Source organism: Rhinolophus hipposideros (genome assembly GCF_964194185.1).
Source record: "Rhinolophus hipposideros genome assembly, chromosome: 10".
NCBI classification, from domain to species: domain Eukaryota; kingdom Metazoa; phylum Chordata; class Mammalia; order Chiroptera; family Rhinolophidae; genus Rhinolophus; species Rhinolophus hipposideros.
Genome location: NC_138056.1, coordinates 15741162 through 15767974, shown reverse-complemented (window position 1 = coordinate 15767974; position 26813 = coordinate 15741162). Strand labels below are relative to the sequence as shown.

Here is a 26813-nt window from a genome sequence, read left to right as displayed (position 1 = left end):
GGTACCTAACATGACCACCCCTGAGCGGCGTGAACCAAGGTTGGTCCGGTCCAAAGAGTCCAGCAGGTGCCTTGGCTTAAGTAGCTGGAAATTGTTGTGAAAAGAAGCCTAAAAAAAAAGGAAAGAAAAGAAAGAAATCAAACTCCAGGCGGATTAAAGAGTTAAATATAAAAAATGTAAACTCTTTTTTTTTTTTTTTTTTTTTTTTAACTAAAAGGAAATGCAGTTGTATATTTAACTTTCCTCAGGATGGGAAAAGACTTTCTAAGCATAAAAACTGTGGAGAAGAGCCAAAGAAAGGCCAGTAGAGTTGACTCAAATTTTTTTAGCTACTCTGTTAAATATAAACACAGTTAGCAGGCAAAAGCAAATGAGAAAATATTTGCTGAAAGTATGACAGACAAAGGGAAAATATCTTACTATCTATGGTTACAGATCAGTAAGAAAAAGGTGTTAATATCCTGTAAAATAGCAGACAAAGGATATGAACAGAGAGATCATAACAGAAGAAATGCATACAGGAACTAGGCGTGTAAAAGATTATTGAGCTGCGTTATTAATAAAGAACTCCCATGTTTGAAGAATGAGTTGCTATTTCTCCCTAAATTTTTTCATCATTGTCAGTTGATAATGTTCAGTGTTGGTGATGTGACCAGAAGATAGGTACTATGATACTGTTCTGATGGAATCATAAATTGCCACAACCTTCTCAAGAAGGCAGTTTGGTAGTGAAATTAAAGTGCCCTAAGGTTCATACCCTTGGATCCAGTAATTCCATGTTTAGGAATATATCCTAGAAATAGACTCAAGTGTTTTGCCCAAGACCTGCTTGCAGTAGCTTTTTCTTTCTTTCTCTTTTCTTTCCTTTTTTTTATTTTTTTAAAGTAGTGCTGCTATCTTAAAATCTCAGTCTCCAACCATGCCTACTTCACCGCTATACCCGTAATCCTAGCACAGTGCCTGACACAAACAGGTGGTCAAAAAGTGCTTGCGAGTTTAAAGGAGGAAGGATATGTTCATACAAAGGAATATCATATAGCTTTACTTTTCAAAGACATAGAAATTTTTAAGACAGAAAAACACTCACAATAGAATGTTATGATGAAGAGTCCATAGTTGTATATGTAGAATATTCCCTGTATGTGTGCTGTAGGAATTCTGGATGATTGGATGAAAAGTGGGTTTTATATTTTCTTGGTGCTTACCCTTAGTCATTCAGCACATAGTTATTGATATGGGTGATAATGGGCACTGAGCATATTTTGATAGGGCAGGACAACATACGAGGTCTGCCAATTAAGTTCGCGAACTTGCCACCATGCACTTACATCGGCAGCACTGTACAAACAGCTCAGTAAGGTTTCATAACCCTGGTGTATATATCAGTGTCTCACAGCTGTGTTCCTGTCGACATGTGGAGGTGTCTTGCTGAGTGGCGTTCATTATTGTTGCGTGTTTTTGTGCGCTGTCGCGAGAATGAGCTTGAATTACAGCAACGAACAAACATTAAATTTCTTGTTAAACTTGGCAAGAGTGGAAGTGAAATCAAGGACATGTTAGTCCAACTTTATGGGGATAATGCCATGAAGAAAATGGCAGTGTACAAGTGGACTAAACGTTTTTCTGAGGGGAGGGAATGCATCACTGATGAAGAGAGGTTAGGGTGGCCAGTAACGAGCAGAACTGACGAAAACATTGCAAAAATCTGTCGAATTGTGCGTCAAAATCGTCAGCTGACTGTGAGAAGCATAGCAGACCAAGTAAACATCGATAGAGAAACAGGAAAATCTTAACTGAAAATCTTGGCATGAGAAAGGTGTGTGCAAAAATGGTCCTGAAGGAGCTCACTGGTGAACAAAAGCAAAGAAGTTTGCCAAGACCTTTTGGAGCGGCAAGACGATGTTTTGGGCCGTGTTATCACTGGTGTTGAAACATGGGTGTACCAATATGACCCTGAAACAAAACATTAAGAAGTTGATGGAAGTCAACCAGTTCTCCATGACCAAAAAAGTTCCGTCTATCCAAATCCAAGAGTCAAAACACTGTTGCTAACCTTTTTTGATATCAGAAGGACTATTCATTTTGAATTTGTACCAACTGGACAAACAGTTAACCAAGTTTGCTATTTGGAAGTACTGAAAAGGCTGCATGAAAAAGTTAGATGAAAGCGACCTGAACTTTTCACCAACAATTCATGGCTCTTGCATCACAACAATACACCAGCTCACACGGCACTGTCTGTGAGTAGTTTTTAGCCAGTAAACGAATAACTGTATTGGAACACCCTCCCTACTCACCTGATCTGGCCCCCAATGACTTCTTTCTTTACCCAAAGATAAAGGAAATATTGAAAGGAAGACATTTTGATGACATTCAGGACATCAAAGATAATGACAACAGCTCTGATAGCCATTCCAGAAAAAGAGTTCCAAAATTGCTCTGATGGATGGACTAGGTGCTGGCATCGGTGCATAGCTTCCCAAGGGGGGGGAGTCCTTCGAAGGTGACCATAGAGATATTCAGCAATGAGGTGTATAGCACTTTCTGTAGGATGAGTTCTCAAATTTAATTGTCAGACCACATAGTCATCCCCTCATCATTGTCAGTTGATAATGTCCAGTGTTGGTGATGTGGCCAGAAGATGGGTACTATCGTATTTATCAGAGTGGGAAGGCAGACATTGAATAAGTAATTACAAGTGCGTCATTTACTTTAGTAAACTTATGTTACTTTTATAGTAGAAAGAAAAACTATGCCAATGAGGATTTTCAAGCTTTGATGGTTGTAATTTCTAAGATGGCTTTTCAGGACAAGAAAGGAGGAATTATGTGAAAAATCTACGTAGATCTCATACAGTGTGAAGTTACCTTTCCAATGGAAAGAAAAATGTATAGATTTCCTTTCTGTTGGGTGGTACGGTAGTAAATGACATAACAAGAAGTACACACAGGCTTTTCTTCCTAAGCAGCATTTTTCTAAAGAACAGAGTAGGCTCATGTCTCGTGAGGTGGACATGAGAATTGTGGAACTTTGCGAATCCCTGCCATTCCTTGGAAGTTGTAATTAAGCATTCAAGTGAACTGGCTATGGTTGGGAGGGAGGGCGATGTTGATCAGTACTAATATAAAAATACATACTTTGTGCTTTTTACATCTACTTGTGAGGTTTCAAATGTGGGGCAAACCCAAGAGCAACAATAAAACCCACCCTGTAGACTGATTGTGGCCCTAAAAGCCTCTTCCATCAGGGATGGAAAATTTTATCCTAAGCCATGGTTTTGTTTTGGTTTGGTTTGGTTTTTTTTGGAGGAGGGGGATTGTTTTGTTTTGAAGAAAGACCTGAGTAAATCAGAAGGGTTCCAGAGCCGTGTCTGGGTAACTTAACCATGCTTAACTACCACGAATGCACTCTTCTAAACAGTCTGACTTGTGCTTCCACTGTTGCTTATTCATTTTTCAACTCGAGCCTTTATGCACAGCCACGTGAGCTCCTCTGGCCTAAGTGGAAAATGTTTCTGTGCACCTTCTTTAAGCTCACAGTGGCACTGCGGTGTGTTGCCCCTCGGGCCCCAGGAGAAGGAAGCATTTGTGAGCTCTGTGTTGCCTTGGTAGACTCCCTCGCCCTCTTTTGTATCTATCTCCTGTAAGTTAGGAATGCATTTTCTAGGCCACGAGTGTTGAAAGGAACAAATAACAAGCAGCAGAGTGACGGCATCACCTTTCACAGTGGCAGCACTGTGTGTACTGCTGTTTCCGTTTGGGACTGATGAGAGCAGCTCCCTCCCACGTGAAGGCTCATCCTCTTCTACTTTTTGGCATAACTAATGGCTTTATTGGACGTAATGTGTTTAAACCCACCCAAGGCTTTCTCTCATTCGAAAAATTCAGATCTTAGGAACATGAAAGGAAGTGTGGATCTGCTGCACTTCACTTTACATCAGTGCTGGTATTTCCCTCTTACCCTTGGAATTCTCTTTCACTTGCTAGGCCTATTTCTGCGTCATGTTTCCAGGTAGAATTACAGTGCTCACCTCTTTTGTTCCATCGGCCTTAGCACCCCCTCCTCCCCAATAATGTTTTTAATGTTCTACGAGATCTTCGTCTCAGGATTGTCTTTATGTTGTGGTTACGTGTCGTTCCTCTGTCCTTCATCCCACTCCCTGCCCTGGTATCTGTGCTTGGTACATGAAGCACTCTCTGCTGGTATGGAGGGCAGCAGAGGTCCTGCCTCTAGCTGCGAGAACCTTGATCTGGTAACTGACTTTCCGGCCCAATTCCAGGAGCTTTGAGCCCTCTAATCGCTTGGACAGTGCACTCCCTTCTGATATCTTTCCTCCAGTATAACAGACATCTCCTCCGTCTGGAATACTTATTTCAGAGAGCGCAACCTTTTGCTTTTCTGAGATGGAGCTGGGCCACCAGAGGACAGAGTCACCTTCCCACTGCTGTCTGGTTGGCTGAGAGGTCAGATGTGAACGCTTTGGTGTGTACATACCACTGGAAGAGAAAAGGTGACAGACACAATTAAAATCAATCACTGAAACCAAAAGTTATTTCAAACATTACTTCTTATCTTCTGCCTGTGAAAAATAGGACTGCTTGACAAACTCACTGCCAAGTGTTGGGGCCTAGAACTTAGACTGTTTATGCAAGTTCATTATTTTGATTTGGATTTTCCTGGGGGGTAGCATTGTAAACAGTTATGTCCTCAGAAGCGCCCCTGCAATAATAAACATAAACACAGTATTGCGGTGAAGTCCATCCTGCAGTAACCCAAATGCAATCCCTTGCATCAGACGTGAAGCAGATACTGAATGAATCTGCCCAAAACGGAATGAAGAACTCAGGAAGCTCGGCTCTGTCCCAGCCCCGACTCCCCACAGGATCTTTGTTGCTCTGAACAAGGAAGTTGTTTGATGCACCCCCTTGTCAGCCTTGGAGGAGGAAGGACACCTGTTGGCTGCTGCACAGGCTGTGCTGTGAAGCTGCTTTCCAATGTTAGGCATGAATTGACTTTAAGCTCCCTGGAAGAAAGGGCCGGTGTAAATACCAGGCATTTGCATCCTAATTGTTTCGGAGTTGCGGTCCATTCTCCAAGGCTTAAGCGGTAGGTCTCAGTTTGCACCACTGTTCTGGTCAATCCAGAGCTCACTTTTTTGAGAAAATGTTACTGTTGACTGCTCTGGAAAGAAACAGGACTGTATCTCCAAAACACCAAAGCACTATGGGAAGAATCGTAACTAGTTTTAACGTAGGTACCTATTAGTGAATTAGCATAAATTGTGATAGGTTATCAGAACTCACATGTCTTGTTTAAAAGCCCATTTTCCCACACTCTGTCAAAACACAGAGCACAGCATAAAGCAGACATAAAGAGTTTTTATATAAATGCATTTTAATTCCTTCATAGGCCAGAATGGGCTTTTCTGCATCTTGGAGGCTGATAATAATAATAGCACTTATCTCAACTTAATACGTGCCAGTCTCCAAATGATTTCCACATGCTGTTTCCTTTGAGGCTCACAACAGCCCTGTGTGGCAGGTGCTGTCATCATCCCCATTTCACAGAGGAGTAAATTAAGGTACCAAGAAGTGACTAACTGGCCTCAGGCCAAATACCTACCGAGTGACAGAGCCAGTCAGTGACCCTGCGGTCTGGCTGAGGAGAGGCCTGTCCACTTGTTTGACCCAAGTCACGTTCTGTTGCATCTTGGTCACAAGCAGAAAAGTTCAGTGCCATGAATGCTGTTTTCTAGGAAGAGAATGGAGACTACACATATGTGGAAAGAGTGAAGATCCCCTTGGATCACGGCACCTTGTTAATCATGGAAGGAGCGACGCAGGCTGACTGGCAGGTGAGACTATGCGAGTAATAGCGATTCCCTGTCCTATGGAGACAGCTTGCGGACTGCCTTAAAATGGAAAATCTAAACTCCATAAAATGTAGCCAAACTTAACAACAACAACAAAAAATGACAACACAGCCCTCGTATAAACAAGATGAGTAATGTAAACTTGTTTTACACGATATAAAATTTTTTCTTGTATTTTCTAAGCAATTTGAGCAACTCTAAAATTATTATTATGCCTTACGGTGATTAGTGTCTGCAGTCAACGTGCTGTGAAGCAAGTGGCTTTTGTACTCAGCAAGAGGCAATAAAATGACATTGTTGCCGAGGAGTTTCGATGCCGTGGCCATCCCGGTGGGCCTCTCCAGCTGTGCCCCACAGAACTTCCTGCAGTGATGGACACGTTGCACATCTGTGTGGCCCCATGTAGGAACCACTAGACAGCGTGACTGGCCCCTTAAAATGTGGCTAGTGTGCCGAAGACCTGGGTTTTAATTTGTTTACCAGCTCCGGTAAGCAGGGGCTGGCATACTAAGCCGCACGGCTCCACAGCTCCGCCAGGCCATTTGAAAGCCGGGTCATTTCTAAGATGTGTAAATTAATGTGAGGACATTAGCGTGAGAGCAGGATCCCATGTCTTTCTTTGGTCTCAGCCATTTATGTGTTTTCTTATGAGATGTGGGGAAATGGCAGGAGGCTGAGAGGAGTAGCAACAATCAGAAAAGATGCAGCTCTCTCGCTGGGAGGGTCCTGGCATCACGTAGTGAGCGTGGGGGTGGGTCTGTTTCAGAGACGGAGACCTTTTCTCCACGAGACTCTGAAGAGCTTATTTAAGGGGGGGATAAACTCGAGATCTGTCTATGTACTCATAAATACGTTTTAAATTGCTGTGAAATAAAAATGTGTGTGTGTGAGTTTATGTCAGAGTTATTTCTGTTTCCGTTTAGCATCGAGTGCCCAAAGAGTACCACTCTAGAGAACCGAGAATAAACCTGACCTTCCGGACAGTCTACCCAGACCCTCCAGGGGCACGCTGGTGATACGGAATCTTTGGGAGAGAAGCTGTGCTGACACTGAGCAGACCTTCCACCGCGAAGGTGCTTTGAGAGGCTGGTCCAGCTGGTGGCTGTTGGGAAGATGAGGGTGGGCTTGGCTTCCGGTCCTGGCAGGTCATAGTCATAGTGTTTACTGTGGGAACAGTTATCTCTAATCCTATTTGAAATCACATATTTTCTTTAGGAGAATTAAAAACCCCATGGCTCTGTTCACGGATGATGGTTTCCATACGCGCTTTTTCTCCTGCTGTCCCCCGCCTTATTTAAAGAACTAGGAATGGACTTTGCCTCCGGGGTAAATCCGCACGTGTTTGTTGTGTTTGTTCCTTGTGACTTGCGTGGCGATATAAATATGCGTCAGGGACCCTGGAGCCTTCCGTAGGCAGACAGCTGCTGAAACCCAAACAGAGGGGGTTTCACAGAGCTAGACTCCTTAACATCGTCACCGTGTGCTGCTGCGATGGAAAGCCGGATGTTCTGGGAGCATTTTCGTCAGCTCAGTCTCCTTGCCTGTCAGTCTTCTCGGGACACAGACGGGTTACAGGCCTCTGAATAACGAGTGAAGGCCAGCCATCCTCAAGCTGCCACACGGACTACTTGTGATGTAAGAGAAAACTGTCCCCTCAAAGGGAGAAGTACTTGAGTGATGTCATGAGAAATTTAGGCTAAGAGCAGCAATGCCCTGCTAGCGACAGCTGTTCCACATAGATTCGTTTCCCCTAGAGAATGGCTTGAGTCATTCAAACCCAAGCCAGATAGAAACAGGAGCAGTCCTGTAGGGAATAGACTCAGCTACCTAATAGTTCTCTTCACTTTAGATTTCGGTAGTCCTGTGACTAAGGCTTTCTTGTGACTCAGTGTCCTCAAGAGTCAAGGGTTAGTTCATGTTAGTTCATGTTGTCACCGAAGTTCCCCAAACAGCCCAGAGTGGCTGCCCCTTATTGCATCATAAAAGCACGTGTCTTCTTGACCCCTTGACTTAGGAGCAGTGTGCCAGATTAATCTCAGACCAAGATACAAAAAACCTGAGAGAAAGCGAATGGGTGAAAACAGGGCAAGAGAGTTCGAGTTTCCCTGGCTGCCTGTGGGGAAAATTTACAGAGCCTTCTTGCTTTTGATCGTGTTTCCATTCCATGCGGTAAGACTGATGATCCCACGTTCATGGCCACGTGCCAAAGCTAGGCAGGCTCTTCCCAGAACTCGAATGTAACGCCATGCCTGGCCAGGCTCTGGTCTCTGACAGGCTCTCGGGCTTCTTGCATTGGAGTCGCTCCATGATTTTTTGGTTAATGTTGCACATTGCATGTCTACAGCTCCTTTCTGAGAGCTCCTAAATGCTTTATAAAATCTGAGCATTATACCAAGCCTTCCTGTGAGGGAGGTACAAATCACCATAAAAGTAAAATAAAATCTCTTTGTAATTCCTAGCTTTTCTCATATTAAGACAAACAACACTTGGCCGGGGTGGTACAGCCAGCTTGGTTATGACTTTGCCACACGACACAGGGACATTCCTCGTCCATCCCGCACACGGCAGATGGGTGCCAGGCCTGCAGCACCCTGCTAATGCAGGGTCGTGATCTCCCCTTGCGTCAGCTGCACATTTCGCCTCTTCACTCATCACTGCCACATCTGTCAGGGAAACAAGTGCCCCCTTGACAGCGGACAGCTCGGGCCACCACTTGGGTTTCTTCTTCTGAGAGAGCAGTCTTGGGTTTTGTTTCTTGCTGTCTAATGCCAGAACTGCCATTTTCCCATTGCTAAGGTAATGTCCCTTCTGAAATAGGAAGTAGATACTTGCCCGTAGAGTAACCATGTATGGTTTGGAACTGGACAGGACTTCCCGGCCCTGACCGAGGTTAGCCACGCTCGGAGACGACACCAGCCTGTGTAGGGCCCTTCTAGGGATTCGGGTTGAACCTGCTTTTGTTGACACTGTTTGTAAAGTAGGGGAGGCAAATATGATGGCTGTAAGGATGAGGAAAAAAACCCGAACAAAACAGATTTCGTGTTTTAGCTGCCCTCTTGGTGAGCTGTAATCCCCTAGCGAGCAGTGTCCCTAATCCTCCACGGCCCTGTAAGAAAAGTGCTGTCCTACTGTAGAGACCAGGCAGCTGAGTGTCCAAGAGGTTGAGTAATGCAACAGGACTTCTAAATGGCAGAACCAGAATTCAAAGTACAGCCTGGTCCCTAACTGTCCTCTTTCCTCTGCCATACTGAATTTAGGCAGAACAGTCTACTCAGCTTGCCCGGGACCCTGAGCCTCACGGGCTGGGTCCTGCAGGCCTGCTGGCTCACTCGCCCTAGACTTCAGGCAGAGCTGACTTCCAGGCCGCCTTGTTTGTCCCCTGGCTTTCCACTGAGTCAGGCCAGGTGTCTGCACCTCATTGTGCCTCATTCTGTTAGGTGGGTGCAAAAGTCATTGCGGTCTTTGCAGTTATTTTTGACCTTTTAAACTGCAATTACTTTTGCACCAACCTAATCCATTAGCATCTCCTAGTCAGAAACCATGCTGCCAAATGGACCAGTAATTGGCCATTTTACTGGGGAAATTCATTTTGGAGGGACAGAATCCGGTTTCTGGCGAGTTGGGCAAATTCTTATCTGACCTTCCTGGCAAGTGAGTCAGAACAGGGTTTCCTGATCACATCTAAGAAGCTTTCAGAGCTGGATGAGTGGTCCCTTCCTCTCTTCTTGTCTGTTGAGTGCCATTTGGGGGCTCTGAGTGACGCCCAGACTCAGCATCAGGCTTCTCTGCAATGCCTCACTGCCCCACAGCCCCAGTCAACAGACAGCCCAAGGAATCGGCTCGGGTTGCACACAGGCAACTGGCCTCCAAGCACAGGTAAGAATAGTGTGTACCTGGCATCAGACTTGTCCCCGGTACCGGAATTGTCGTTGGCTGGACCCTTAACTCAGGGGGCGCTAGTGATTCCTAAGAAGTACGTCATAGCTCATAAACCTGCGATTTCCTTGTGGCACTTACTCCGTGCTGCCTCCATGGCTGATGTGACGCTGCCCTTGTGGAAGGCAGCTTGGTCTGGACCTGGTCAGTGATTGACCCTTTCTCTAGCTCTGAGAGAAAGCCCTGACACACCATGGGTCCCTGTCCTGCTGGGAATATTTCTTCCTTAAGTTCTGGCAGCTCGTCCTGGGCTGCAGAATATCTAAGGCCACTTTGCCTTTTCTGGTCATAAACACTTGTGTTGAATCTGAGTTCTTGATTATTTTTCTTAACAAGACCTTTGAAAAAGCCGAATGTCTCCATAGTGATGCATTCTGTTTGTTTAAATCTTCACTTATATATGGTTCCATCCATATGCTCTCCTCAGAGGGACCTAGTCTACAACTGTCTCCTCCCCCTCTCCCTGTTTTCTCTTTGGAAGGAACCCCCATTTGAGGTCCCTGTTGGTGTTGTGCTGCTGGACTCCCTTCTTAGGTGTGATGATTTCTGTGTCTGGGGGTCAACAGGGAAAGGACTTTGATGTTTATTTTTTAGAGTGGAACACAGACTAGTGGTTCCTTTTCCAGGCGTGCCTGTTACTGCTGCACCGAATTACAAAGGCTCCTCTCGCCTGTGAACGGAGCCCCATGTTAGGCTGTGCTACTTTTTAGTGTCAAAGCTGGGCATGGGGGCTGCTGGTGTAGGAAAACAGGATCAATTAGGCAGAATTACCTAAAAGATTGTTTTCTTAAAATGAGCCAATGTGCAGCTGACCAAGGTATGTGTGACAGCACTGTCATTGCAGTTATTTTTATGCTATCACTCCCCCTCGTCGTAATGCTGATGTCACATTCCCAGGACACCAGCGTAAGTCCCCATTCTCATGTGGCCTCCGGGAGCGTGGACATGCTCAGGCAGGATCCTGGCCTCTGACCCAACTAGCTTTTAACTCGACACAAATTCTAGGTTTCTGAAAGGGATGGAAAGGTGAAAGCTGGGAGGAAGGGTGGAGTATTTGCTCGGTTTGGTCTATTACATCCATCATCTGATTTATTCCTCAAAGCAACCCTAGGAGGTGGGTTGGTCATTTAATTTTAGCAGATACAGAGATGGAGGTTCCTAGAGGATTGATCAGATCCCGAGATCAATGACCCAGGTGGGCTGGGAGAATCGTAAGTGGTTCCTTGTCAGCAGACATTCTGTGTGGTCTCTGGGCTCCTCCAGCCCTAGGCAGGGGCAGCCTAGGCAGCCAGAGTCTCCTAAGGCTGGAGGACTGTTTTCTTGGCTCCCTCACCGGGAAGCAGGAGCAGAGCCTCTGGTCTTTGCCTGGGAGCTTCTCTCCATGGGGCCGGAGGCTGGAGGAAGTGGTAGGCTGGGCACGGGGCTCTGGAGGGCCCCGTGATCAGGTTGCAATCAGCCGCCCACTGCAGGAAGGATGTGGGCGAGCTAGTGGAGTGCGTGGAGACAAGTGCCTGCAGCTCAGAGCCTGTGATGACCCAGCTGCCCCTGGGAAGGGATCGGGAGCCGCACAGCCTCGCTGCTGCAAATGGCTAAAACCTTCCCTGCGGCAGTTGGTGGTGGAGACAAAAGGGCTGCCTGGCCCTTCCAAGAGGCTACGCCAGGAAGGTGCTCCCCAAGGCCCTCCGCAGGCTCTCTGATGACTGAGTCTGGCCTCTGCCACTGGCTCCCTCCCTCCCTGCCCTCCTTATCTGGACTTGGAGAACGGGCATGATGGGTGAGACCATCTAGGCAGGGAATCCACACCCTCCGAGGCAGTTCTGGGTTGAGTGCTGTATCCTGCCTACCTAAAGCATCTTTGTGGGATGGGTGGATGAAGGGTATCATGGGCCGGGGGCAGGGAGGTCCCAAACTCTGGCCCAGGGGTATTCGGGCTGCTGGGACCACCCAAGTGGGACTCACGGATCGGAGGGGAGCACCACAGAAATGTCTCCCTCGTGTCCTCATTGGTTAAAGAAAAACTTTTCTGAAATGTTTCCTCTGAAAATGTATCAAGAGTCACCACCCATTCCGACCCTGCCTGCTCCTCCCCCCCGAGGATGGCCTTTAGCCTCTATTCACTGGGACTGAAGGGGAAACGGAAGACAACTATAATAGCTTAGAGGTGAAAATCCAGGGGAAGTCTGAATGTGTGGCTTCCCTCCCTCCCAGAGCCCTCTGTTCCCCCAGTCTTCCCTGTGCTGGGAGGGGGTTGACCCCAGAGGAGAGCTAGTGAACTCTTGTGCACACCCTGCCCTTTGTCTCCCCAGAGTCCTGCCAGAATGTGGCTTAGGACTGCTCTCCCCATTGGACAGATGAGAAAACTGAGGCCTGGAGGAGTTAAGTGCTCATCCGAGGGCCATCCAGGGTGTGAGGCAGAAGCAGCACGAAGACCCATGTCGGGTGCTGAGGCCAGTGTTCCTTCCAGCACTCTGAGGTTCTGTGAGCTCCTCTGAGATCCGCAGCTAAAAGCAGAACCTGGTGACAAGAGGGGACTTGAGCACAGCCCCAGAAGGTTGCAGTGCCTACTGGGGCAGCCCTCCAAGAAGTGCTATTGACAGTCTCGGTGGCGCTATACGTGGCGCACAGCCCTGCTGCAGCTGGAGGTAACATCCTCCTGCTGAAAATCGTGTAAGCCGCGCCCTGCGCCAACTGATGAGGGGAGTTAGCTCGACACCTTTAGGCAAGACTGGTCCAGATTCACCTTCTCACTGGGGGCTGGTCTCCTCTTACAGTCACAATGCTGCCCTCAAGGGTGGAATTAGGGAGCAGCTGTGATACCCCCACCACAGCCCCAGCCTTCGTATCTGTCAGAATTATTGCCAGAGCCCTGTGGAAAGAGCCTCAGCTTGACCTGGGCTTCAGTTTCACTCTGCCCTTCCTCACTGGGCCACCTAGGACTAGTCAGCCGGCCCCCAAGCCTCAGTTTCCTCAGCTGTAAAATGGGCACAGAAGCAGCCACCTCTCCCCACGTCTCATGAGGATTGAGAGCATGAATGTAACATGCCTGCCGGTAATGTGCTTAGTACTGTAATTGTTTTAAGTGGAACATTCCACACGCTCATGCTGGGTGGGTGATCCCTCTGTGGTTCACGGATGGCCCTGTGACCCTGCCCCTCCCCTGGCAGGCTCCCCCAGTGCCCACACCTCTGTTGCAGTCAGCAAGGGGAGGCCCGGAGGCTTTGGGGAGGAGGGGCAAAATGAAAATTGGGCACGAATGAGGCTGTTCACATTAAGCTCTCACTGCACTTAAGTGTCTCTTGGGAAGTTCTTTAAACCAAGTTGAAGAGAGCTTCCAGATGCCAAAGTGGCCTCAAATCGAGGCTCAGCTCTCTCTCGGCAGCCCTACCACATGCTCCCCAGGTAATTGGTCTCCTAATGCACCGTCCCTGGCCTGATTCCATCTCCTCTTCCCCCTCAGGTCAGTTCTTGACGCCTCACAGTGAGCGGGTCACCTCCCAGGCACAGATACACCCCCGCCAGTCACGTTGTTTCCTTGTCCTTGCAGGCCATTTGTAACTCCTGTACAGAATGGCTTGGCCTGGAAGATTAAACAAGATTGTCAGGCTGGAATTCTGTTCCAGACCAGGGCTTTTATTTCCAGAGATTGTGTATTAGAGGTGGGAGAGGGGGAATAGATGAAAGGAAGACACGCTCCCTGCTTTTACAGATAGAGGGAAACCAGCGTGGCTTTTATTTTCTTTCTCAAAATTAGTTTTTATTCCTAACTACAAAAGGAGTGTGTTTTTGGTAAGAAATTAAGAAAAGATAAGAAGAAAAAGGAAGATCATTTCTAACTTTACAATCCAGGGATGACAGTCCTTTGCGTTTCGTGGTGTATTTTTTTCTAAACAACTGTACACTTGAGAAAAAGTAACTCCATACTGCATTCAGCCTCTCGTGGCCTTTTTCTCCTTATTTTGTACGTTGGTGCATGACATCACTTGTTGTTCCATAACATGCTTTGGAGTGCCTGCACAGTATTGTGATGTCGTTATGTAACCAGTCCCCTTGCGTCGTTACTCACCCACATTGTGATGTTGGGTTGTTCAATTGATTCTGGAAATCATGAGAGTGGATGGTATGAGGCAGGGGGGTGTTATAACTGAGAGCCCAGGACTTGGCTTCTTTCCGACCTCAATTCAAACAGTAAAAAGAAGAGGTCATATTTTTATAGAGCCCTGCGTATGATGCCAGGCTCCGTGTTAAGTGCTTCACATGTTAACTCATGGTTTATTAACCCTCACAGTGGTCCATGGACCAGGCACTATTTTTATCCCCGTTTTACAATTGGAGAACAGGTAACCGGAAGCACAGCCCCTCCATGTACGCAGCCGTCCTGGAGCTAACCTCTGTGCACATTCTGATTGCTTCTTACATTTCTAAAAGTGGGGTCCTAGTCCAGATTCCGAAGGCTCTGCAAATTTAAGGCCTTGAGTACATTATGTAAATGTCTTTCCAGGAAGGTCGTGCCAACTTATTCTCCTACCAGTGGTGTCTGAGCATATCTGAGAAACTCAGGCTGTGCTTTGAGCATTGAGAATGCGCCAGGCCCTGTGCTCATATGGGATAAAGTTTCTCTGCACAGAGTGAGCAAGCACGCAGCACATCTTAGCCAGCATTATATCGCTGTTACATTTTGTGTTATTTGTTGAGAAAACAAGGCACACATCTGAAGAACCTCAATAACAACGTGAGTGTGAGATGCGTGGTCCTCACAGTGAGTGCTGAGGAAGATGGAGGAACATGAGTTGTACTTTGGGGCAGTAGTCAGGGAAGGCTACATGGTGGAAGAGGCACTTGGAGAATGGGTAGAAGGACCCTGCAAAATGATACCCTGAAGGCTCATGAGCAGTGGGGGCCCTAGGTGGCTTGTGTCTAAGGCTTGTGGAGGGGGTGTTGAGCTGAAGGAGAGACAGTGAAAGAGGAAGCCAGGCCCAGGTCAGGCCTGGGGGGCACCTCAGGAAGAGGGCTGTGTTGGTGGGGAGCCACTGAGAGCTGAGAGGCGACATAGGAAAATGTATTTCTTAGGAGAGAGTGAGGGGATGGGAGTGGACGTGAGAAGACCTGTGGGAGAGCATGGTAGGAGCCCAAGCAGAGATATCTGCGTGTGTGGCCTGGTAGGTACCTCTGGCAGTGGTGAAGAGAAAAGGTGTTGGGATGCCTGGCGCTGGCAACACCCCGTCTTCCCAGATTTGGGAAGTGAAAGGAAAAACAGACACAGGACTCAGCTACAAGGTCAGAATATCAGTGTTATTACTGAGCAAGCTGGACGGGAGACCTTGGTGTGGGTCCGTGACCACAGTCAGATTTCTTGATACTCCCTCACCATGTCTAGGCCTTGGGGCACCGTGTTCAAGGAAACAGCACAGCAGGCCCTGTCTCTACCAGCTGCCAGGAGAATGCTGCCAACCAAGCCTCCCGAGCCTGGGCGCGAGCAGTGGGGGAGGGGAGTGGAAGAGGTGGGCCTCCGGACCTGCTTCCAGCAACTGGACGCTGGCTCTGCCCTGGTGTCCCCTCCTTCCAGGTGGGGACATAGGAGCTCAGGACACGAGAGGGATCTCCCATCTCCCAACCGAGTTCTTTCTCCCCAGCCCCCTTACCAGAGAAGTTAGCCCCCGTCCTCCTAGGGAAGAGCGTGGGGAGTGTTGGGAGAAGGGCGGTATTGCCTGTCGTGTGTTCTTCCCTCCTGCGTTGGAGCCTTCCTTTTCTCATTGCAAGTAAAGCAGGAGATCCCCCCCCCCCAACCGTCCTCTCCCAACCAGGATGCTCTGGAGGAAAGGCTGCCAGGAATCAGCCAGGCAAAGGGGTGCCAAGGTGTACATTTTGGTGCCACATGGGCCTGGTCCTAGAGCCAGCTCCTCCACATACTGCTGCATGGCCTTCGGCAAATTTCTTAGCCTGAGTTTCTCCACCTCTAGAACAGAATCGCTGTAAGGATTGAATGTAACCACGCATATCTGTCCTAGTACTGGTAACTATTATTATCAAATAGTGTGTACATGTGAAGGAAAGTCCTGCGACCTGGGGGGCAGGATGGGATGGGACTCCCACAGGGCTTTGGGCAGATCTCACTGTGATGGAGATGAAGTGACTTCTGTGTAGACATGTCTAGGACAAGGCCTTGGGGGACAGAGGGCTCCATGGCCAAGAGAGACCAGCAGGCGGCTGTACAGGGGCCATTGTGGAGGCAGGTGGGAGGGAGTGTGCAAAGGGACCTAACTGTGGGGTGTTCCCGCAGAGGGGAGGTTGGAGGAGGGAAAGGAGGCAGGGAAAGAGCCAGAGGAGCAGCCTAGAGGAAGGAGGATCTCAAAATGTTCTGTCACAGCACCCCGTCGCCCCACCCCCCGTATGAAGCATAGGAAGCCCTGGGTTCTTCCCTCCCCAGCCTGGGAAAACAAATAAGCGTTGGCGAGGCTGATCATGGCTCAGATTAACAAAAGAGCAAGAAATTGGGCTTCTAGAAGGCAGCCTGGGGACACTGGGCCAAATAGTGTCCCAGTATCTGAGAGATCTGGGTTTTCATCCTGCCTCTGGCCCCCGAGCAAAGCCGTCTCCTGACCTCGGCCCCAGTTTTCCCATCTGCAGAATACAGGGGTTGAACCAACTTAATGTTGTTTGTAGCTTTATTGACCACAACCCACAGTAAATAGTAGTTTGCATTTAACCAAAGCTAGAGCTTTACGAAACGGTACTTTATTACATGTGTTTACTCTGATCTGTTCTGTTTTATTGTGCGTCATTTAAAAATGCCACCCCTGGTCCCCCAAGCAATTGAACGGCCCACTGATGAGTCCCACTCCTTGCTCGGGAAACACTGACCTAGCTCATGTGGAAGGTTCCTTCCTGCTCCGGCAGTCTGCAGTTCTGTTCCACTTCCTCTGGCCTCATGACCCCCCTCAGCGGAGCCTTTGTGGTTGTCTTCTTTACATTTGCAAACACTAGTTTCCAATCGCAGATGCCGGAGACTCTTGACTGAAGGTACAAATTGCTGTGGTCTCGAGGCTATGTCGCTGAAGCAGGCTGTCCCTCGTGCCCTTCCACCCCAGTTCATGGGATGAGGTCCTGACTCAGCCACTGTCTGGCTGGGTGGCGCCTGCTCTGTCTCAAGTGCTGCGGCATCCATGAGTGGGGAGAAGCCCCCATGTCTTTTCCTGCCATCACTTTGGGAAAAGGAGCAGATTTGCATGTCATGCACACTCCCCTCCCCACCACACCCTGACTCTACTGCTTAGGACACGGGACACCAGTCTTGTCTCTGGAAAAGTTGTTGGGAAGTGGAACCTGGCTCCCAGTTAGAATTCCAAACTCTCCCCTAGGCCCAGCTCACCCTGTCCGTCCCCTCCTTCCAGTGAATCCTCCCTAGGCAGGTCCAGGAGTCACTGTCGTGGAAGCTGCTGATGGATAAGAACTTTGGCAACCAATGGACCTGGGATCAAATCCCAGCTCCATTTCTGCCTGGCTGTGTGGCCTTAGGAAAGTTCCCTAACATATCTGAGCCGATTGCCTCAACTAAAGCCTGATGACAATAGCACCTGTCTCAGAGGATAAACTCAAGGTTGTGAGAATAGGCACAGATTGCTGTGTGGGTGACTCGTATAACATAGGTTCTCAGGATAAACACACTCTTCTTTAAATCCCATCCCTGGTGTATGCCTGTGAGGGAACAGCTGGAAAAATTGCAGCTAGTGCTGCCCTGAAGAAAGATGGAGGAGCTGCCTCCCATGGGTCAGTGACAGGCAGGATAACATCAGAAAGTGGTTGCCTTTAGTTGAGTTCCCTGGGAACCCCACCCTCCCCAACATGTCCAAAATGTGCAAAGAGACTGGGGCATTCCGTGTCAACCAGGCAGCCCAAGGCAGTTTCTGAGGAGGAAGACATGCAGATCTTGAGGAGAACAGACTCTCTGGGCCCCCAAAATGGGCCAGAAGCTATTTACAAGCCTGATGGTATGTCCCCTCTTGAGGCCAGGCCCGGGACACATTCTAGACGTGGCATGTTTTGACCCTAATTTCTTGGAATCCATTTAAAAATTCACCCTCCTACAGGTCAAGTTTAACCTCAGAATGTTCTTAGCAATCCTCTGGTTCCCTCCGTATAACCACCACCCCGAGAGAAGCATGGGGTAGGCACAAGGCTTCCACAGTCACGGGGTAGGGAGAAGAACTTTCTAGCAAACACCAGAACCAGGGTATTCAAGCCATCAGTCTTGGGATGCTGTTTGCTTATTCTCATGCTGTTACGCATTACCAAGATTGTATGAAAGGCATCTTTGTGGGCTGTTTTCAGAGCCCACAGCACTTTGCTTGGTTCTTCCTCCTATGATGGTAAATAATTCAAAGGTAGATCTGAGCCAAGTTGGAGACAGGCTTCAGGGCTCCTCTATTTACAGGGACCGCTGTTTCGGGCAGCTGCTTCCCAGAACTTGGAAAGCGGTTTCTCCCAGGGCAACTGTGGCACTTTGGCTCTCAGTAGCTGTAGAAACTGGGGCTTTGACAGCTGAAATGACCTACCCAAGACCACACAGCTCCAGCAGCACAAGCCAGAAGGCCCTTTGCCAGCTGGGCGTTGGCACTGCCTGGGCGAGCCTGTCACCTCCTGGCCTCGGTGTTCCTGGCCAGCTCCAACTGCCCTCTGCTCTGTTTGGCCAATAAGCAGAAGACTCTCCTTCCAAGGCAGAGGCTTACACTTTAACCTTGGAACATCAATATGATAAGTCCCTGAAGCTTATTTATGGAACGCATGAGGCTGGCCCATGGTTCAGGAGAGGCAGTGACGTGTCAGGATCTAAGGCTGCAAGCCCTGGCTGTACGCTTACGAGCTGGGGGATGTCTCTGGGCCTCTGGTTCCCTGTCCATGTATGAGGAGGTGGTGCCACGTGAACCCATTCCACAGAACCTGGCCTCTCTGAGGGCAGCGATGGGCTGCGTTCCACCCTTACTCTGCCCCTGCCTTGTTGCCTGCTGTGTGACCTTGGTCTAGTTCCCTCTCCTCTCGGAAACTCATCTAAAAACACAGCAGAGATATTCCTGCTTTGTTGAAGTCACAGAAGGGACACTACTTTGCAAAGCTCAAGGGTCACAGATTGTGTGGGATTTTATTAGGTTGGTGCAAAAGTAATTGCAAAAACCGCAATTACTTTTGCACCCACCTAATATTCTTATTATTTTGCTATTTTAAAAAATTAGTTTCAGGTGTACAAAACAGTGTGATAGACATTTATCATTTATATCCCTCACACAATGACAACCTTCTTCCCCCCATCCACTTACCCCTCTGACATCGCACACAGCCATTACATTTCCACTGCCTCTATTCCTAATGCCGTGCTCTGCTTCTTGTAAATATATATATATATATATATATATATATATATATATATATATATATATATATAATTATAGTTGACATTCATTATTGTTCAGCTTCAGCTTCAGGTGTACAGAGCAGTGATCAGGCATCTACACCATCCCTGAAGTGGACTCCCTAATAAGATACCCTACAAAATCTTTACAATATTATTGATTATATTCCCCAACCTGACTTTTGTATCCCCGTGGCAATACTGATTGTGCTTTCTAATCCCCTCACCTTCTCCCTCATCCCCACCTCACCTCTCATTTAGCAACCATCAGTTTTTCCTCTGTATCTCTGAGGCTGTTTGTGATTAGTTCGTTCATTTATTCTTTTCTGTAGATTCCACATATAAGTGAGATCATATGGTATTTGTCTTTCTCTGTCTGACTTATTTCACTTAGGATAATGTTCTCTAGGTCCATCCATATTGTTGCAAATGGTAAGATTTCATTCTTCTTTATGGCTGTGTAATACTCCATTGTATAAATGTACCACAGTTTCTTAATCCAGTCATCTACAGATGGGCATTTCGGTTGTTTCCATGTCTTGGCTATTGTGTATAGCGCTGCAATAAACATAGGAGTGCATAAATTTTTTCGAATTAGAGTTTTGGATTTCTCCAGATAGATACCTAGGAGTGGAATTGCTGGGTCATAAGGTAGTTCCATTTTCAGATTTTTGAGGTACCTCCATACTGTTTTCTATAGTGACTGCACCAATCTGCAATCCGACCAACAGTACACAAAGGTTCCGTTTTCTCCACATCTGCGCCAGCACTTGTTTGTTTGTTTATTGATGATAACCATTTTGACTGGGGTGAGGTGGTATCTCATTGTGGTTTTTATTTGCATTTCTCTGATGGTTAGTGAGGTTGAGCATTTTTTCATATCTCTGTTTGTCATCTGTATGTCCTCTTTAGGAAAATGTCTCTTCATGTCCTCTGCCCATTTTTTAATTGGGTTGTTTGTTTTTTTTGGGATCCTTTGAGTTGAGTGAGATTTTTATAAATTTTGGATATTAACCCCTATCGGATATATCATTGACAAATATCTTCTCCCATTCACTAGGATCCCTTTTTGATTTACTGATGGTTTCCTTTGCAGTGAAAAAAACGTTTTAGTTTGATGTAATCCCACATGTTTATTTTTTCTCTACTTCCCTTGCCCAAGGGGATATATCAGTAAAAATCTTACTCTGGGTAATGTCGGTAAACTTTCTTCCTATATTTTCTTCTAGTTTTATGGTTTCAGATCTTACATTTAAGTCTTTACTCCATTTTGAATTTATTCTTGTATATGATGTAAGGAGGTGGTCCAGCTTTATTTTTTTGCATGTGTCTGTCCAGGTTTCCCAGCACCATTTATTGAATAGACTGTCTTTACTCCACCATAAATTCTTGCTTCCATTGTTGTAGATTAAATGACCATATAGGCATGGATTTATTTCTGGGCTCTCTATTCTGTTCCATTGATCTATGTGTCTGTTTTTTTATTCCAATACCATGCTGTTTTGATTACTGTAGCCTTGTAGTATAATTTGATGTCAGGTATTGTTATACCTCCCACTTTTTTCTTATTTCTCAAGATTGCCTTGGCTATCCCGGGTCTTTTATGGTTCCATGTAAATTTTATGATTATATGTTCTATTTCTGTGAAAAATGTCCTTGGTAGCTTGATAGGAATTGCGTTGAATCGTATATTGCTTTAGGCAATGTGGACATTTTAACGATATTAATTCTTCCAATCCATGTGCATGGTATGTGTTTCCATCTATTTGTATCTTCTTTAATTTCTCTCTTCAGTGTTTTATAATTTTCTGAATACAGTTCTTTTACTTCTTTAGTTAAATTTATTCCTAGGTATTTTATAGTCTTTGAGGCAATTGTAAATTGGACTGTTTTCTTAATTTCTCCTTTTGATATTTTGTTATTGGTATATACAAATGCAACTGATTTCTGAATATTAATTTTGTATTCTGCTACTTTACTAAATTCATTTATCAGTTCTAATAGTTTTTTGGTGGAGTCTTTAGGGTTCTCTCTATATAATATCATGTCCTCTGCATATAATGACAATTTTACTTCCTCCTTACCAATTTGGATGCCTTTTATTTCTTTTTCTTGTCTGATTGCTATGGCTAGAACTTCCAGAACTATGTTGAATAGAAGTGGAGAAAGTGGGCAACCTTGCCTTGTTCCTGATCTTAAGGGGAATTCTTTTAGCTTTTCCCCATTGAGTATGATGTTAGCTGTGGGTTTATCATATATGGCCTGTATTATGTTGAGATATGGTACCTCTATTCCCACTTTCTTAAGAGTTTTTATCATAAGTGGCTGCTAGATTTTGTCAAAAGCTTTTTCTGCATCTATTGATATGATAATATGATTCTTATTTTTCATTTTGTTAATGTGGTATATCACATTAATTGATTTGCGGATGTTGAACCAACCTTGCATACCAGGAATTAATCCCACTTGATCATGGTGTATGATCTTTTTAATGTATTGCTGAATTCTGTATGCTAATATTTTGTTGAGGATTTTTGCATCTATGTTCATTAGGGATATTGGCCTGTAGTTTTCTTTTTTTGTAATGGCTTCATCTGATTTTGGGATCAGGGTAATAGTGGCCTCATAAAAAGTGTTTGGGAGCCTGGCCTCCTTCTGGATTTTGTGGAATACTTTGAGGAGAATAGGTTATAATTCTTTTTTGAACGTTTTGTAAAATTCACCTGTAAAGCCATCTGGTCCAGGGCTTTTGTTTGTTGGCAGCCTGTTGATTACTGATTCAATTTCCCTGGTAGTATTCAGTCTATTCAGGTTTTCTGTTTCTTCTTAAGTTAACCTTGGAAGGTTGTATGCTTCTAGAAAATTGTTCTTTTTTTCCAGATTGTCTAATTTGTTGGTATATAGTTGCTCATAATAATATCTTAAATTTTTTTGTATTTCTGTGGTCGTCACTTTTCTTTCATTTCTTATTAATTTGGGTCCTCTCTTTTTTTGATGAGTCTGGCTAAAGGGTTGTTGATTTTGTTTGTCTTCTCAAAAACACAGCTCTTGGATTCGTTGATCTTTTGTATTGTTTTTTTTTTTTTGGTCTCTACTTCATTTATATCTGCTGTGATCTTTGTTATCTCCTTCCTTGCACTCCCTTTGGGCTTATTTTGCTGTTCCTTTTCTAGATTCCTTAAGTGTAAGGATAAACTGTTGTGATTTTTCTTGTTTCTTTAGGTAGGCCTGCATTGCTATGAATTTCCCTCTTAGGACTGCTTTCGCTGCATCCCATACATTTTGGGTCATCGTGTTTTCATTTTCATTTGTCTCGAGATATCTTTTGATTTCTTCCTGGATCTCATGGTTGACCCATTCATTATTTAGTAACATGTTATTCAGCCTCCATGAATTGGTGTATCTTCCAGTTTTTTCCTGTAGTTCATTTCTAATTTCATAGCACTGTGGTCAGAGAGAACAATTGGTATGATTTCAATTTTCTTAAATTTATCAAGACTTGTTTTGTGGCGTAACATGTGGTCTATCTTGGAAAATGTTCCATGTGCGCTTGAGAAGAGCATGTATTCTGCAGCTTTAGGGTGAAATGCTCTGAAAATATTGATTAAATCCAACTGGTCCAATATGTCATTTAAGACTGCTGTTTCCATATTTTTTTCTGTCTGGAAGACCTGTCTCGTGTTGTCAGAGGTGTGTTGAAGTCCCCTACTATGATAGTGTTACTGTTGATCTCTGTCTTTATGTCAATATCTGTTTTATATATTTAGGTTCTCCTATGTTGAGTGCATAGATGTTTACTAGGGTTATGTCCTCTTGTCAGATCAATCCCTTTATTATTATATAGTGCCCATCTTTGTCTTTTAATATGTTCTTCATTTTAAAGTCTATTTTGTCAGATATAAGTATTGCTACTGCAGCTTTTTCTCATTTCCATTTGCATGAAATGTCTTACTCCAGCCTTTCACTTTCAGCCTGTGTGTTTCTTTTGATCTAAGGTGAGTCCCTTGTACACAGCATATACAAGGGTCTTGTTTTCTTATCCACTCAGTCACCCTATGTCTTTTGATTGGAGCATTTAATCCATTTACATTTAAAGTGATTATTGATAGGTACATAGTTATTGTCATTTTTTTATTTGTAGTTAGATTGCTTTCATCTTTCTTCTGCTTACAGAAGCCCTTTTAATATGTCCTGCAATGCTGAGTTGGTGGTAATGAATTCCTTTAGCTTATTTTTTTCTGGGAAGCTCTTTATCTCTCCATCAACTTTAAATGATAGCCTTGCTGGATAAAGCAATCTAGGTTGTAGGCCTTTGTTTTCCATCACTTTGAGTATCTCCTGCCACTCCCTCCTGGCCTTCAATGTTTCTGTAGAAAAGTCATTTGACAGTCTTATAGGACTTCCCTTGTATGTAACCTACTGTCTTTCTCTTGCTGCTTTTAGGATTCTCTCTTTGTGTTTAACCTTTGCCATTTTAACTATGATGTGTCTTGATGTGGACCTGTTTGGGTTTATCCTGGTTGGAACTCTCTGCACTTCCTGGGCTTGTATGTCGGTTTCCTTCACCAGGATAGGGAAGTTTTCAGACATTATAACTTCAAATATGTTCTCGATCCCTTGCTCCCTCTCTTCACCTTCTGGTATTCCTATGATTCACATGTTGTTGTGCTGATGTTATCCCAGAGGTCTCTTAAACCGTTTTCATTGTTTTTTTATTCTTTTTTCTTTTTGTTGTTCCGTTTGGGTGATCTCTGCTAACTTGTCTTCTAAGTCGCTGATTCGATCCTCTGCCTCATCTAACCTGCTGGTAATTCCTTCAAGTGTGTCCTTTATTTCAGTTATTGTATTCTTTAGTTCTAACTGGTTGTTCATTATGATTTCTACATCCTTCTTTATGTCATCACTAAGCTCCTTAAACATTTTTATCATTAGTGTTCTGAACTCTGTCTCTGATAGGTTGGTTACCTCTATTTCATTTGGTTCCGATTCTGGAGGTTTCTTCTGTTCTTTTATTTGGGACGTGTTTCTTTGTTTCCCCATTCTGGCTGATTCTCTGTGTTTGCTTCAATGGATTAGGTAGATCCCCTAGGGTTCTCGGTTTTTTTCTGGGTTATCTTATGTAGTATGTGTCCTTTATATTTGACTTGCACCACTTCCCTATTCTCCTCTGTGTGTGTGCTCCAAAGGTGACTCTTGTGTTGTGTATGTTGTCCTGTTAAAGCTGAGCTTTAATTGTTTTTGGCTTGTCAGTAGGTGGGATTGACTCCTAGGCTGACTAGTTGTGAGACTTGGCTCTGCCCACAGTGGATGATCTGCTCCATGAGGGTTGACCACTTAAATGAGGCTTGGCCCCACTGGGCTCTTGTGCCTGTAGAGAATTCCCTCTGGGTGTGTCACTTGTAGGTGAAACCCGTTAATACTCTGTTTGGTCTGGAGTTGGCCTCTGGGTGTGTGGAATCTTGTGCCTCTTGGGCTGGGCCCTGGTGTAGGGCAATTTCAGAACAAAGCAAATCACCAAGCACAACAACAATGACAACAAAGAAAAAACCAAATACACTGACATGTAAATACAAGCGATAACCCACACTCAACACAGGCAAAAATATCAAAAATCCAAAAAAATAAAAAATGAAAAATAAAGCAGCGCCAGTCCTGGCTTAAGCCCACCAAGTAATCTCCAGGTTGTCCTCTGCTGTACCAAAGAGTCCTCTGTGTATTGTGCAGGCAGAGCCAGCCACCTGGTGCCCAGAGTGACCCTGGCACTGCAGTTCTAGCTGCGTGGGGCTATGGGGTCTGGATGGTAGTTTTTACAAAGTCAGTGCAGTTTCTGCTCTTGCCTGCACATATGCACAATGAGAGTAACACAACCAGTCCTGTGTCCAGTACTCCTGAGTCTTAGGGCACTTCTTCCGTTGGGGGTGGGGTATGGAGGGAGTGAGATTTCTGAGCTGCTAAAAGCCCAGAGCTGCCTCTGCTACCTGCTGCTGACCCCTGGGTGTATTTCCGCCATTGTAGTTGCCCTGCCCTAGGCAGCCCAGAAAAGGTAGGGGCTGGGGATGGAGGAGTCTTCTGTCTCCCAGCCCAGCAGTGTCACATTCTTCCCAGCATCTTCCCTGGGTCACAGCAGCTGCAAACCGGGTCTTCCCAGATTCTGAGCGCTATGGTTCCTCTGTAATCTGACACTCCTCCTCAGTATAGGGGCCAGCTTGAGTCTCTGGAAGGGCAGGGGTAGGATTGTGAGAGTGGGGGGAGGGGTCTAGGTATGGTGTTTACATCCTTTGTCCCACGTAGGGCCCAGCTGGAGGTCTCAGCAGAGGTGACTGCCTCGAATGCTGGATATGCTGCTCTCTTGGCAGGACAGATTAGCTGTAGGACCGCAGGGAGAGAGCCTACCTTCTGGCTCTTGTGATCTCATGGCTGTCTTGGGGCCCCCTACGTTTCCACTCTGCTCCCTACCCTCTTCCCCTGCTCGCCCAGTTTGCCCACCTTCAACTAATCCTCATACAAGTCTCTTAGCTGTTCTGTGTGATGAGCAGAGAGTCCTTTGATGGGTTATAGATGTTCAATTTGTGGTAAGTTCCAGAGGAGAACTCAAGAAGACCACCTCGCTGCCGCCGTTCAACCACCTAATATTCTTATTGTTAGTGATTCTCAGACTAGTAGTTCCACAAGACGGGCCCTCAGGCCTGCAGGGAAGCACATGGGAAGGACTGAACCATAGAACCTGGAACCCCAAAGCTGTGCCAGGAAGCAGGCCTTGGCTGGGCAATGTGTCCCCATTACTCCCATCAGCATAGCCAGGCCCACAGGCTGGCATGATTCTTGGAAAGGGGTCCCTGAGCTCCAGCTCCCTTTGAGTCCCCAAGGATCTCCTTGCCCCGACTCTAGCCTAGTGTTCCCGGGGCTCATCCTAGGAGTAGGGGTTGCCAGGGTGCCTTCCCCACTGGGACCAGCCCAGCCATGCTAGCTCTGGCAGCCTGCCTGCCTGCCAGCAGCTGGTATCCCATTACACAGTGTACAGTGAGGCCCAGATTAGACAGTGAGCTCATCGAGACATGAATGGGGCCACTGGGGCAGGGGCCCTGGCGGCTGAAGGTATGACTTGGGTATGTCACTGGGGTCTCCCTGGATCCTCTCCCTTTCTCTCTCTGTCTCCTCCTCTGAGTCTCTCGGACCCTCTTGCTCCCTGTCTTTTTCCAATGCACACACTGACACCCTCTCTTGGAGCTTGCTGAAGATTGTCATGGCAACCCTCCAGCAAAATTATCAAAACACTTGCTCACAATCATACCAGACGAAGTGCTAATTCTGAGTGGGGCAGGCGCAGTTGGTAGGATGCTGAAGTCACCGGCTTTGTGTGGAGGGCCCGCTGGGGATGGGGGTGGGGCTCCAGCCGGAGGTGAGGGTGGTGCCAGGGGACAAGACCACCAGGAAAGGCCTTGTCACCTGCCTGCCATGGACACTGTTCATTGCAGACCGTTCCTCACCCCTTACATCACCTTCACATTCTTATTTCACCGCCACACACCTGAATGCACACACGGTATCTGGACCAAATACCCCCAAAGTGCTATTGACCCAAACAGCAATATCTGTTAGGTTGGT

General features: G+C 46.2%; 1 protein-coding gene across 4 annotated transcripts in view; it reads left to right on the top strand.

The window, feature by feature from the left end:
* Positions 1 to 26813, top strand: part of ALKBH3 (alkB homolog 3, alpha-ketoglutarate dependent dioxygenase) — a 138142-nt gene that overhangs the window by 24143 nt on the left and 87186 nt on the right. For 2 of the 4 annotated variants that reach the window (XM_081064396.1, XM_081064397.1), the window contains exons 9-10: positions 5756 to 5854; positions 6796 to 7120. The exons of 1 other annotated variant lie outside the window; for it this stretch is intronic. In XM_081064396.1, the coding sequence (XP_080920522.1) occupies positions 5756 to 5854; positions 6796 to 6888 (192 nt within the window). In that variant the 3' untranslated portion in view covers positions 6889 to 7120. Of the gene's footprint in view, positions 1 to 5755; positions 5855 to 6101; positions 6767 to 6795; positions 7121 to 26813 lie in introns of those variants that run through there. One more of the 4 variants, XM_081064398.1, reaches the window with a different exon arrangement.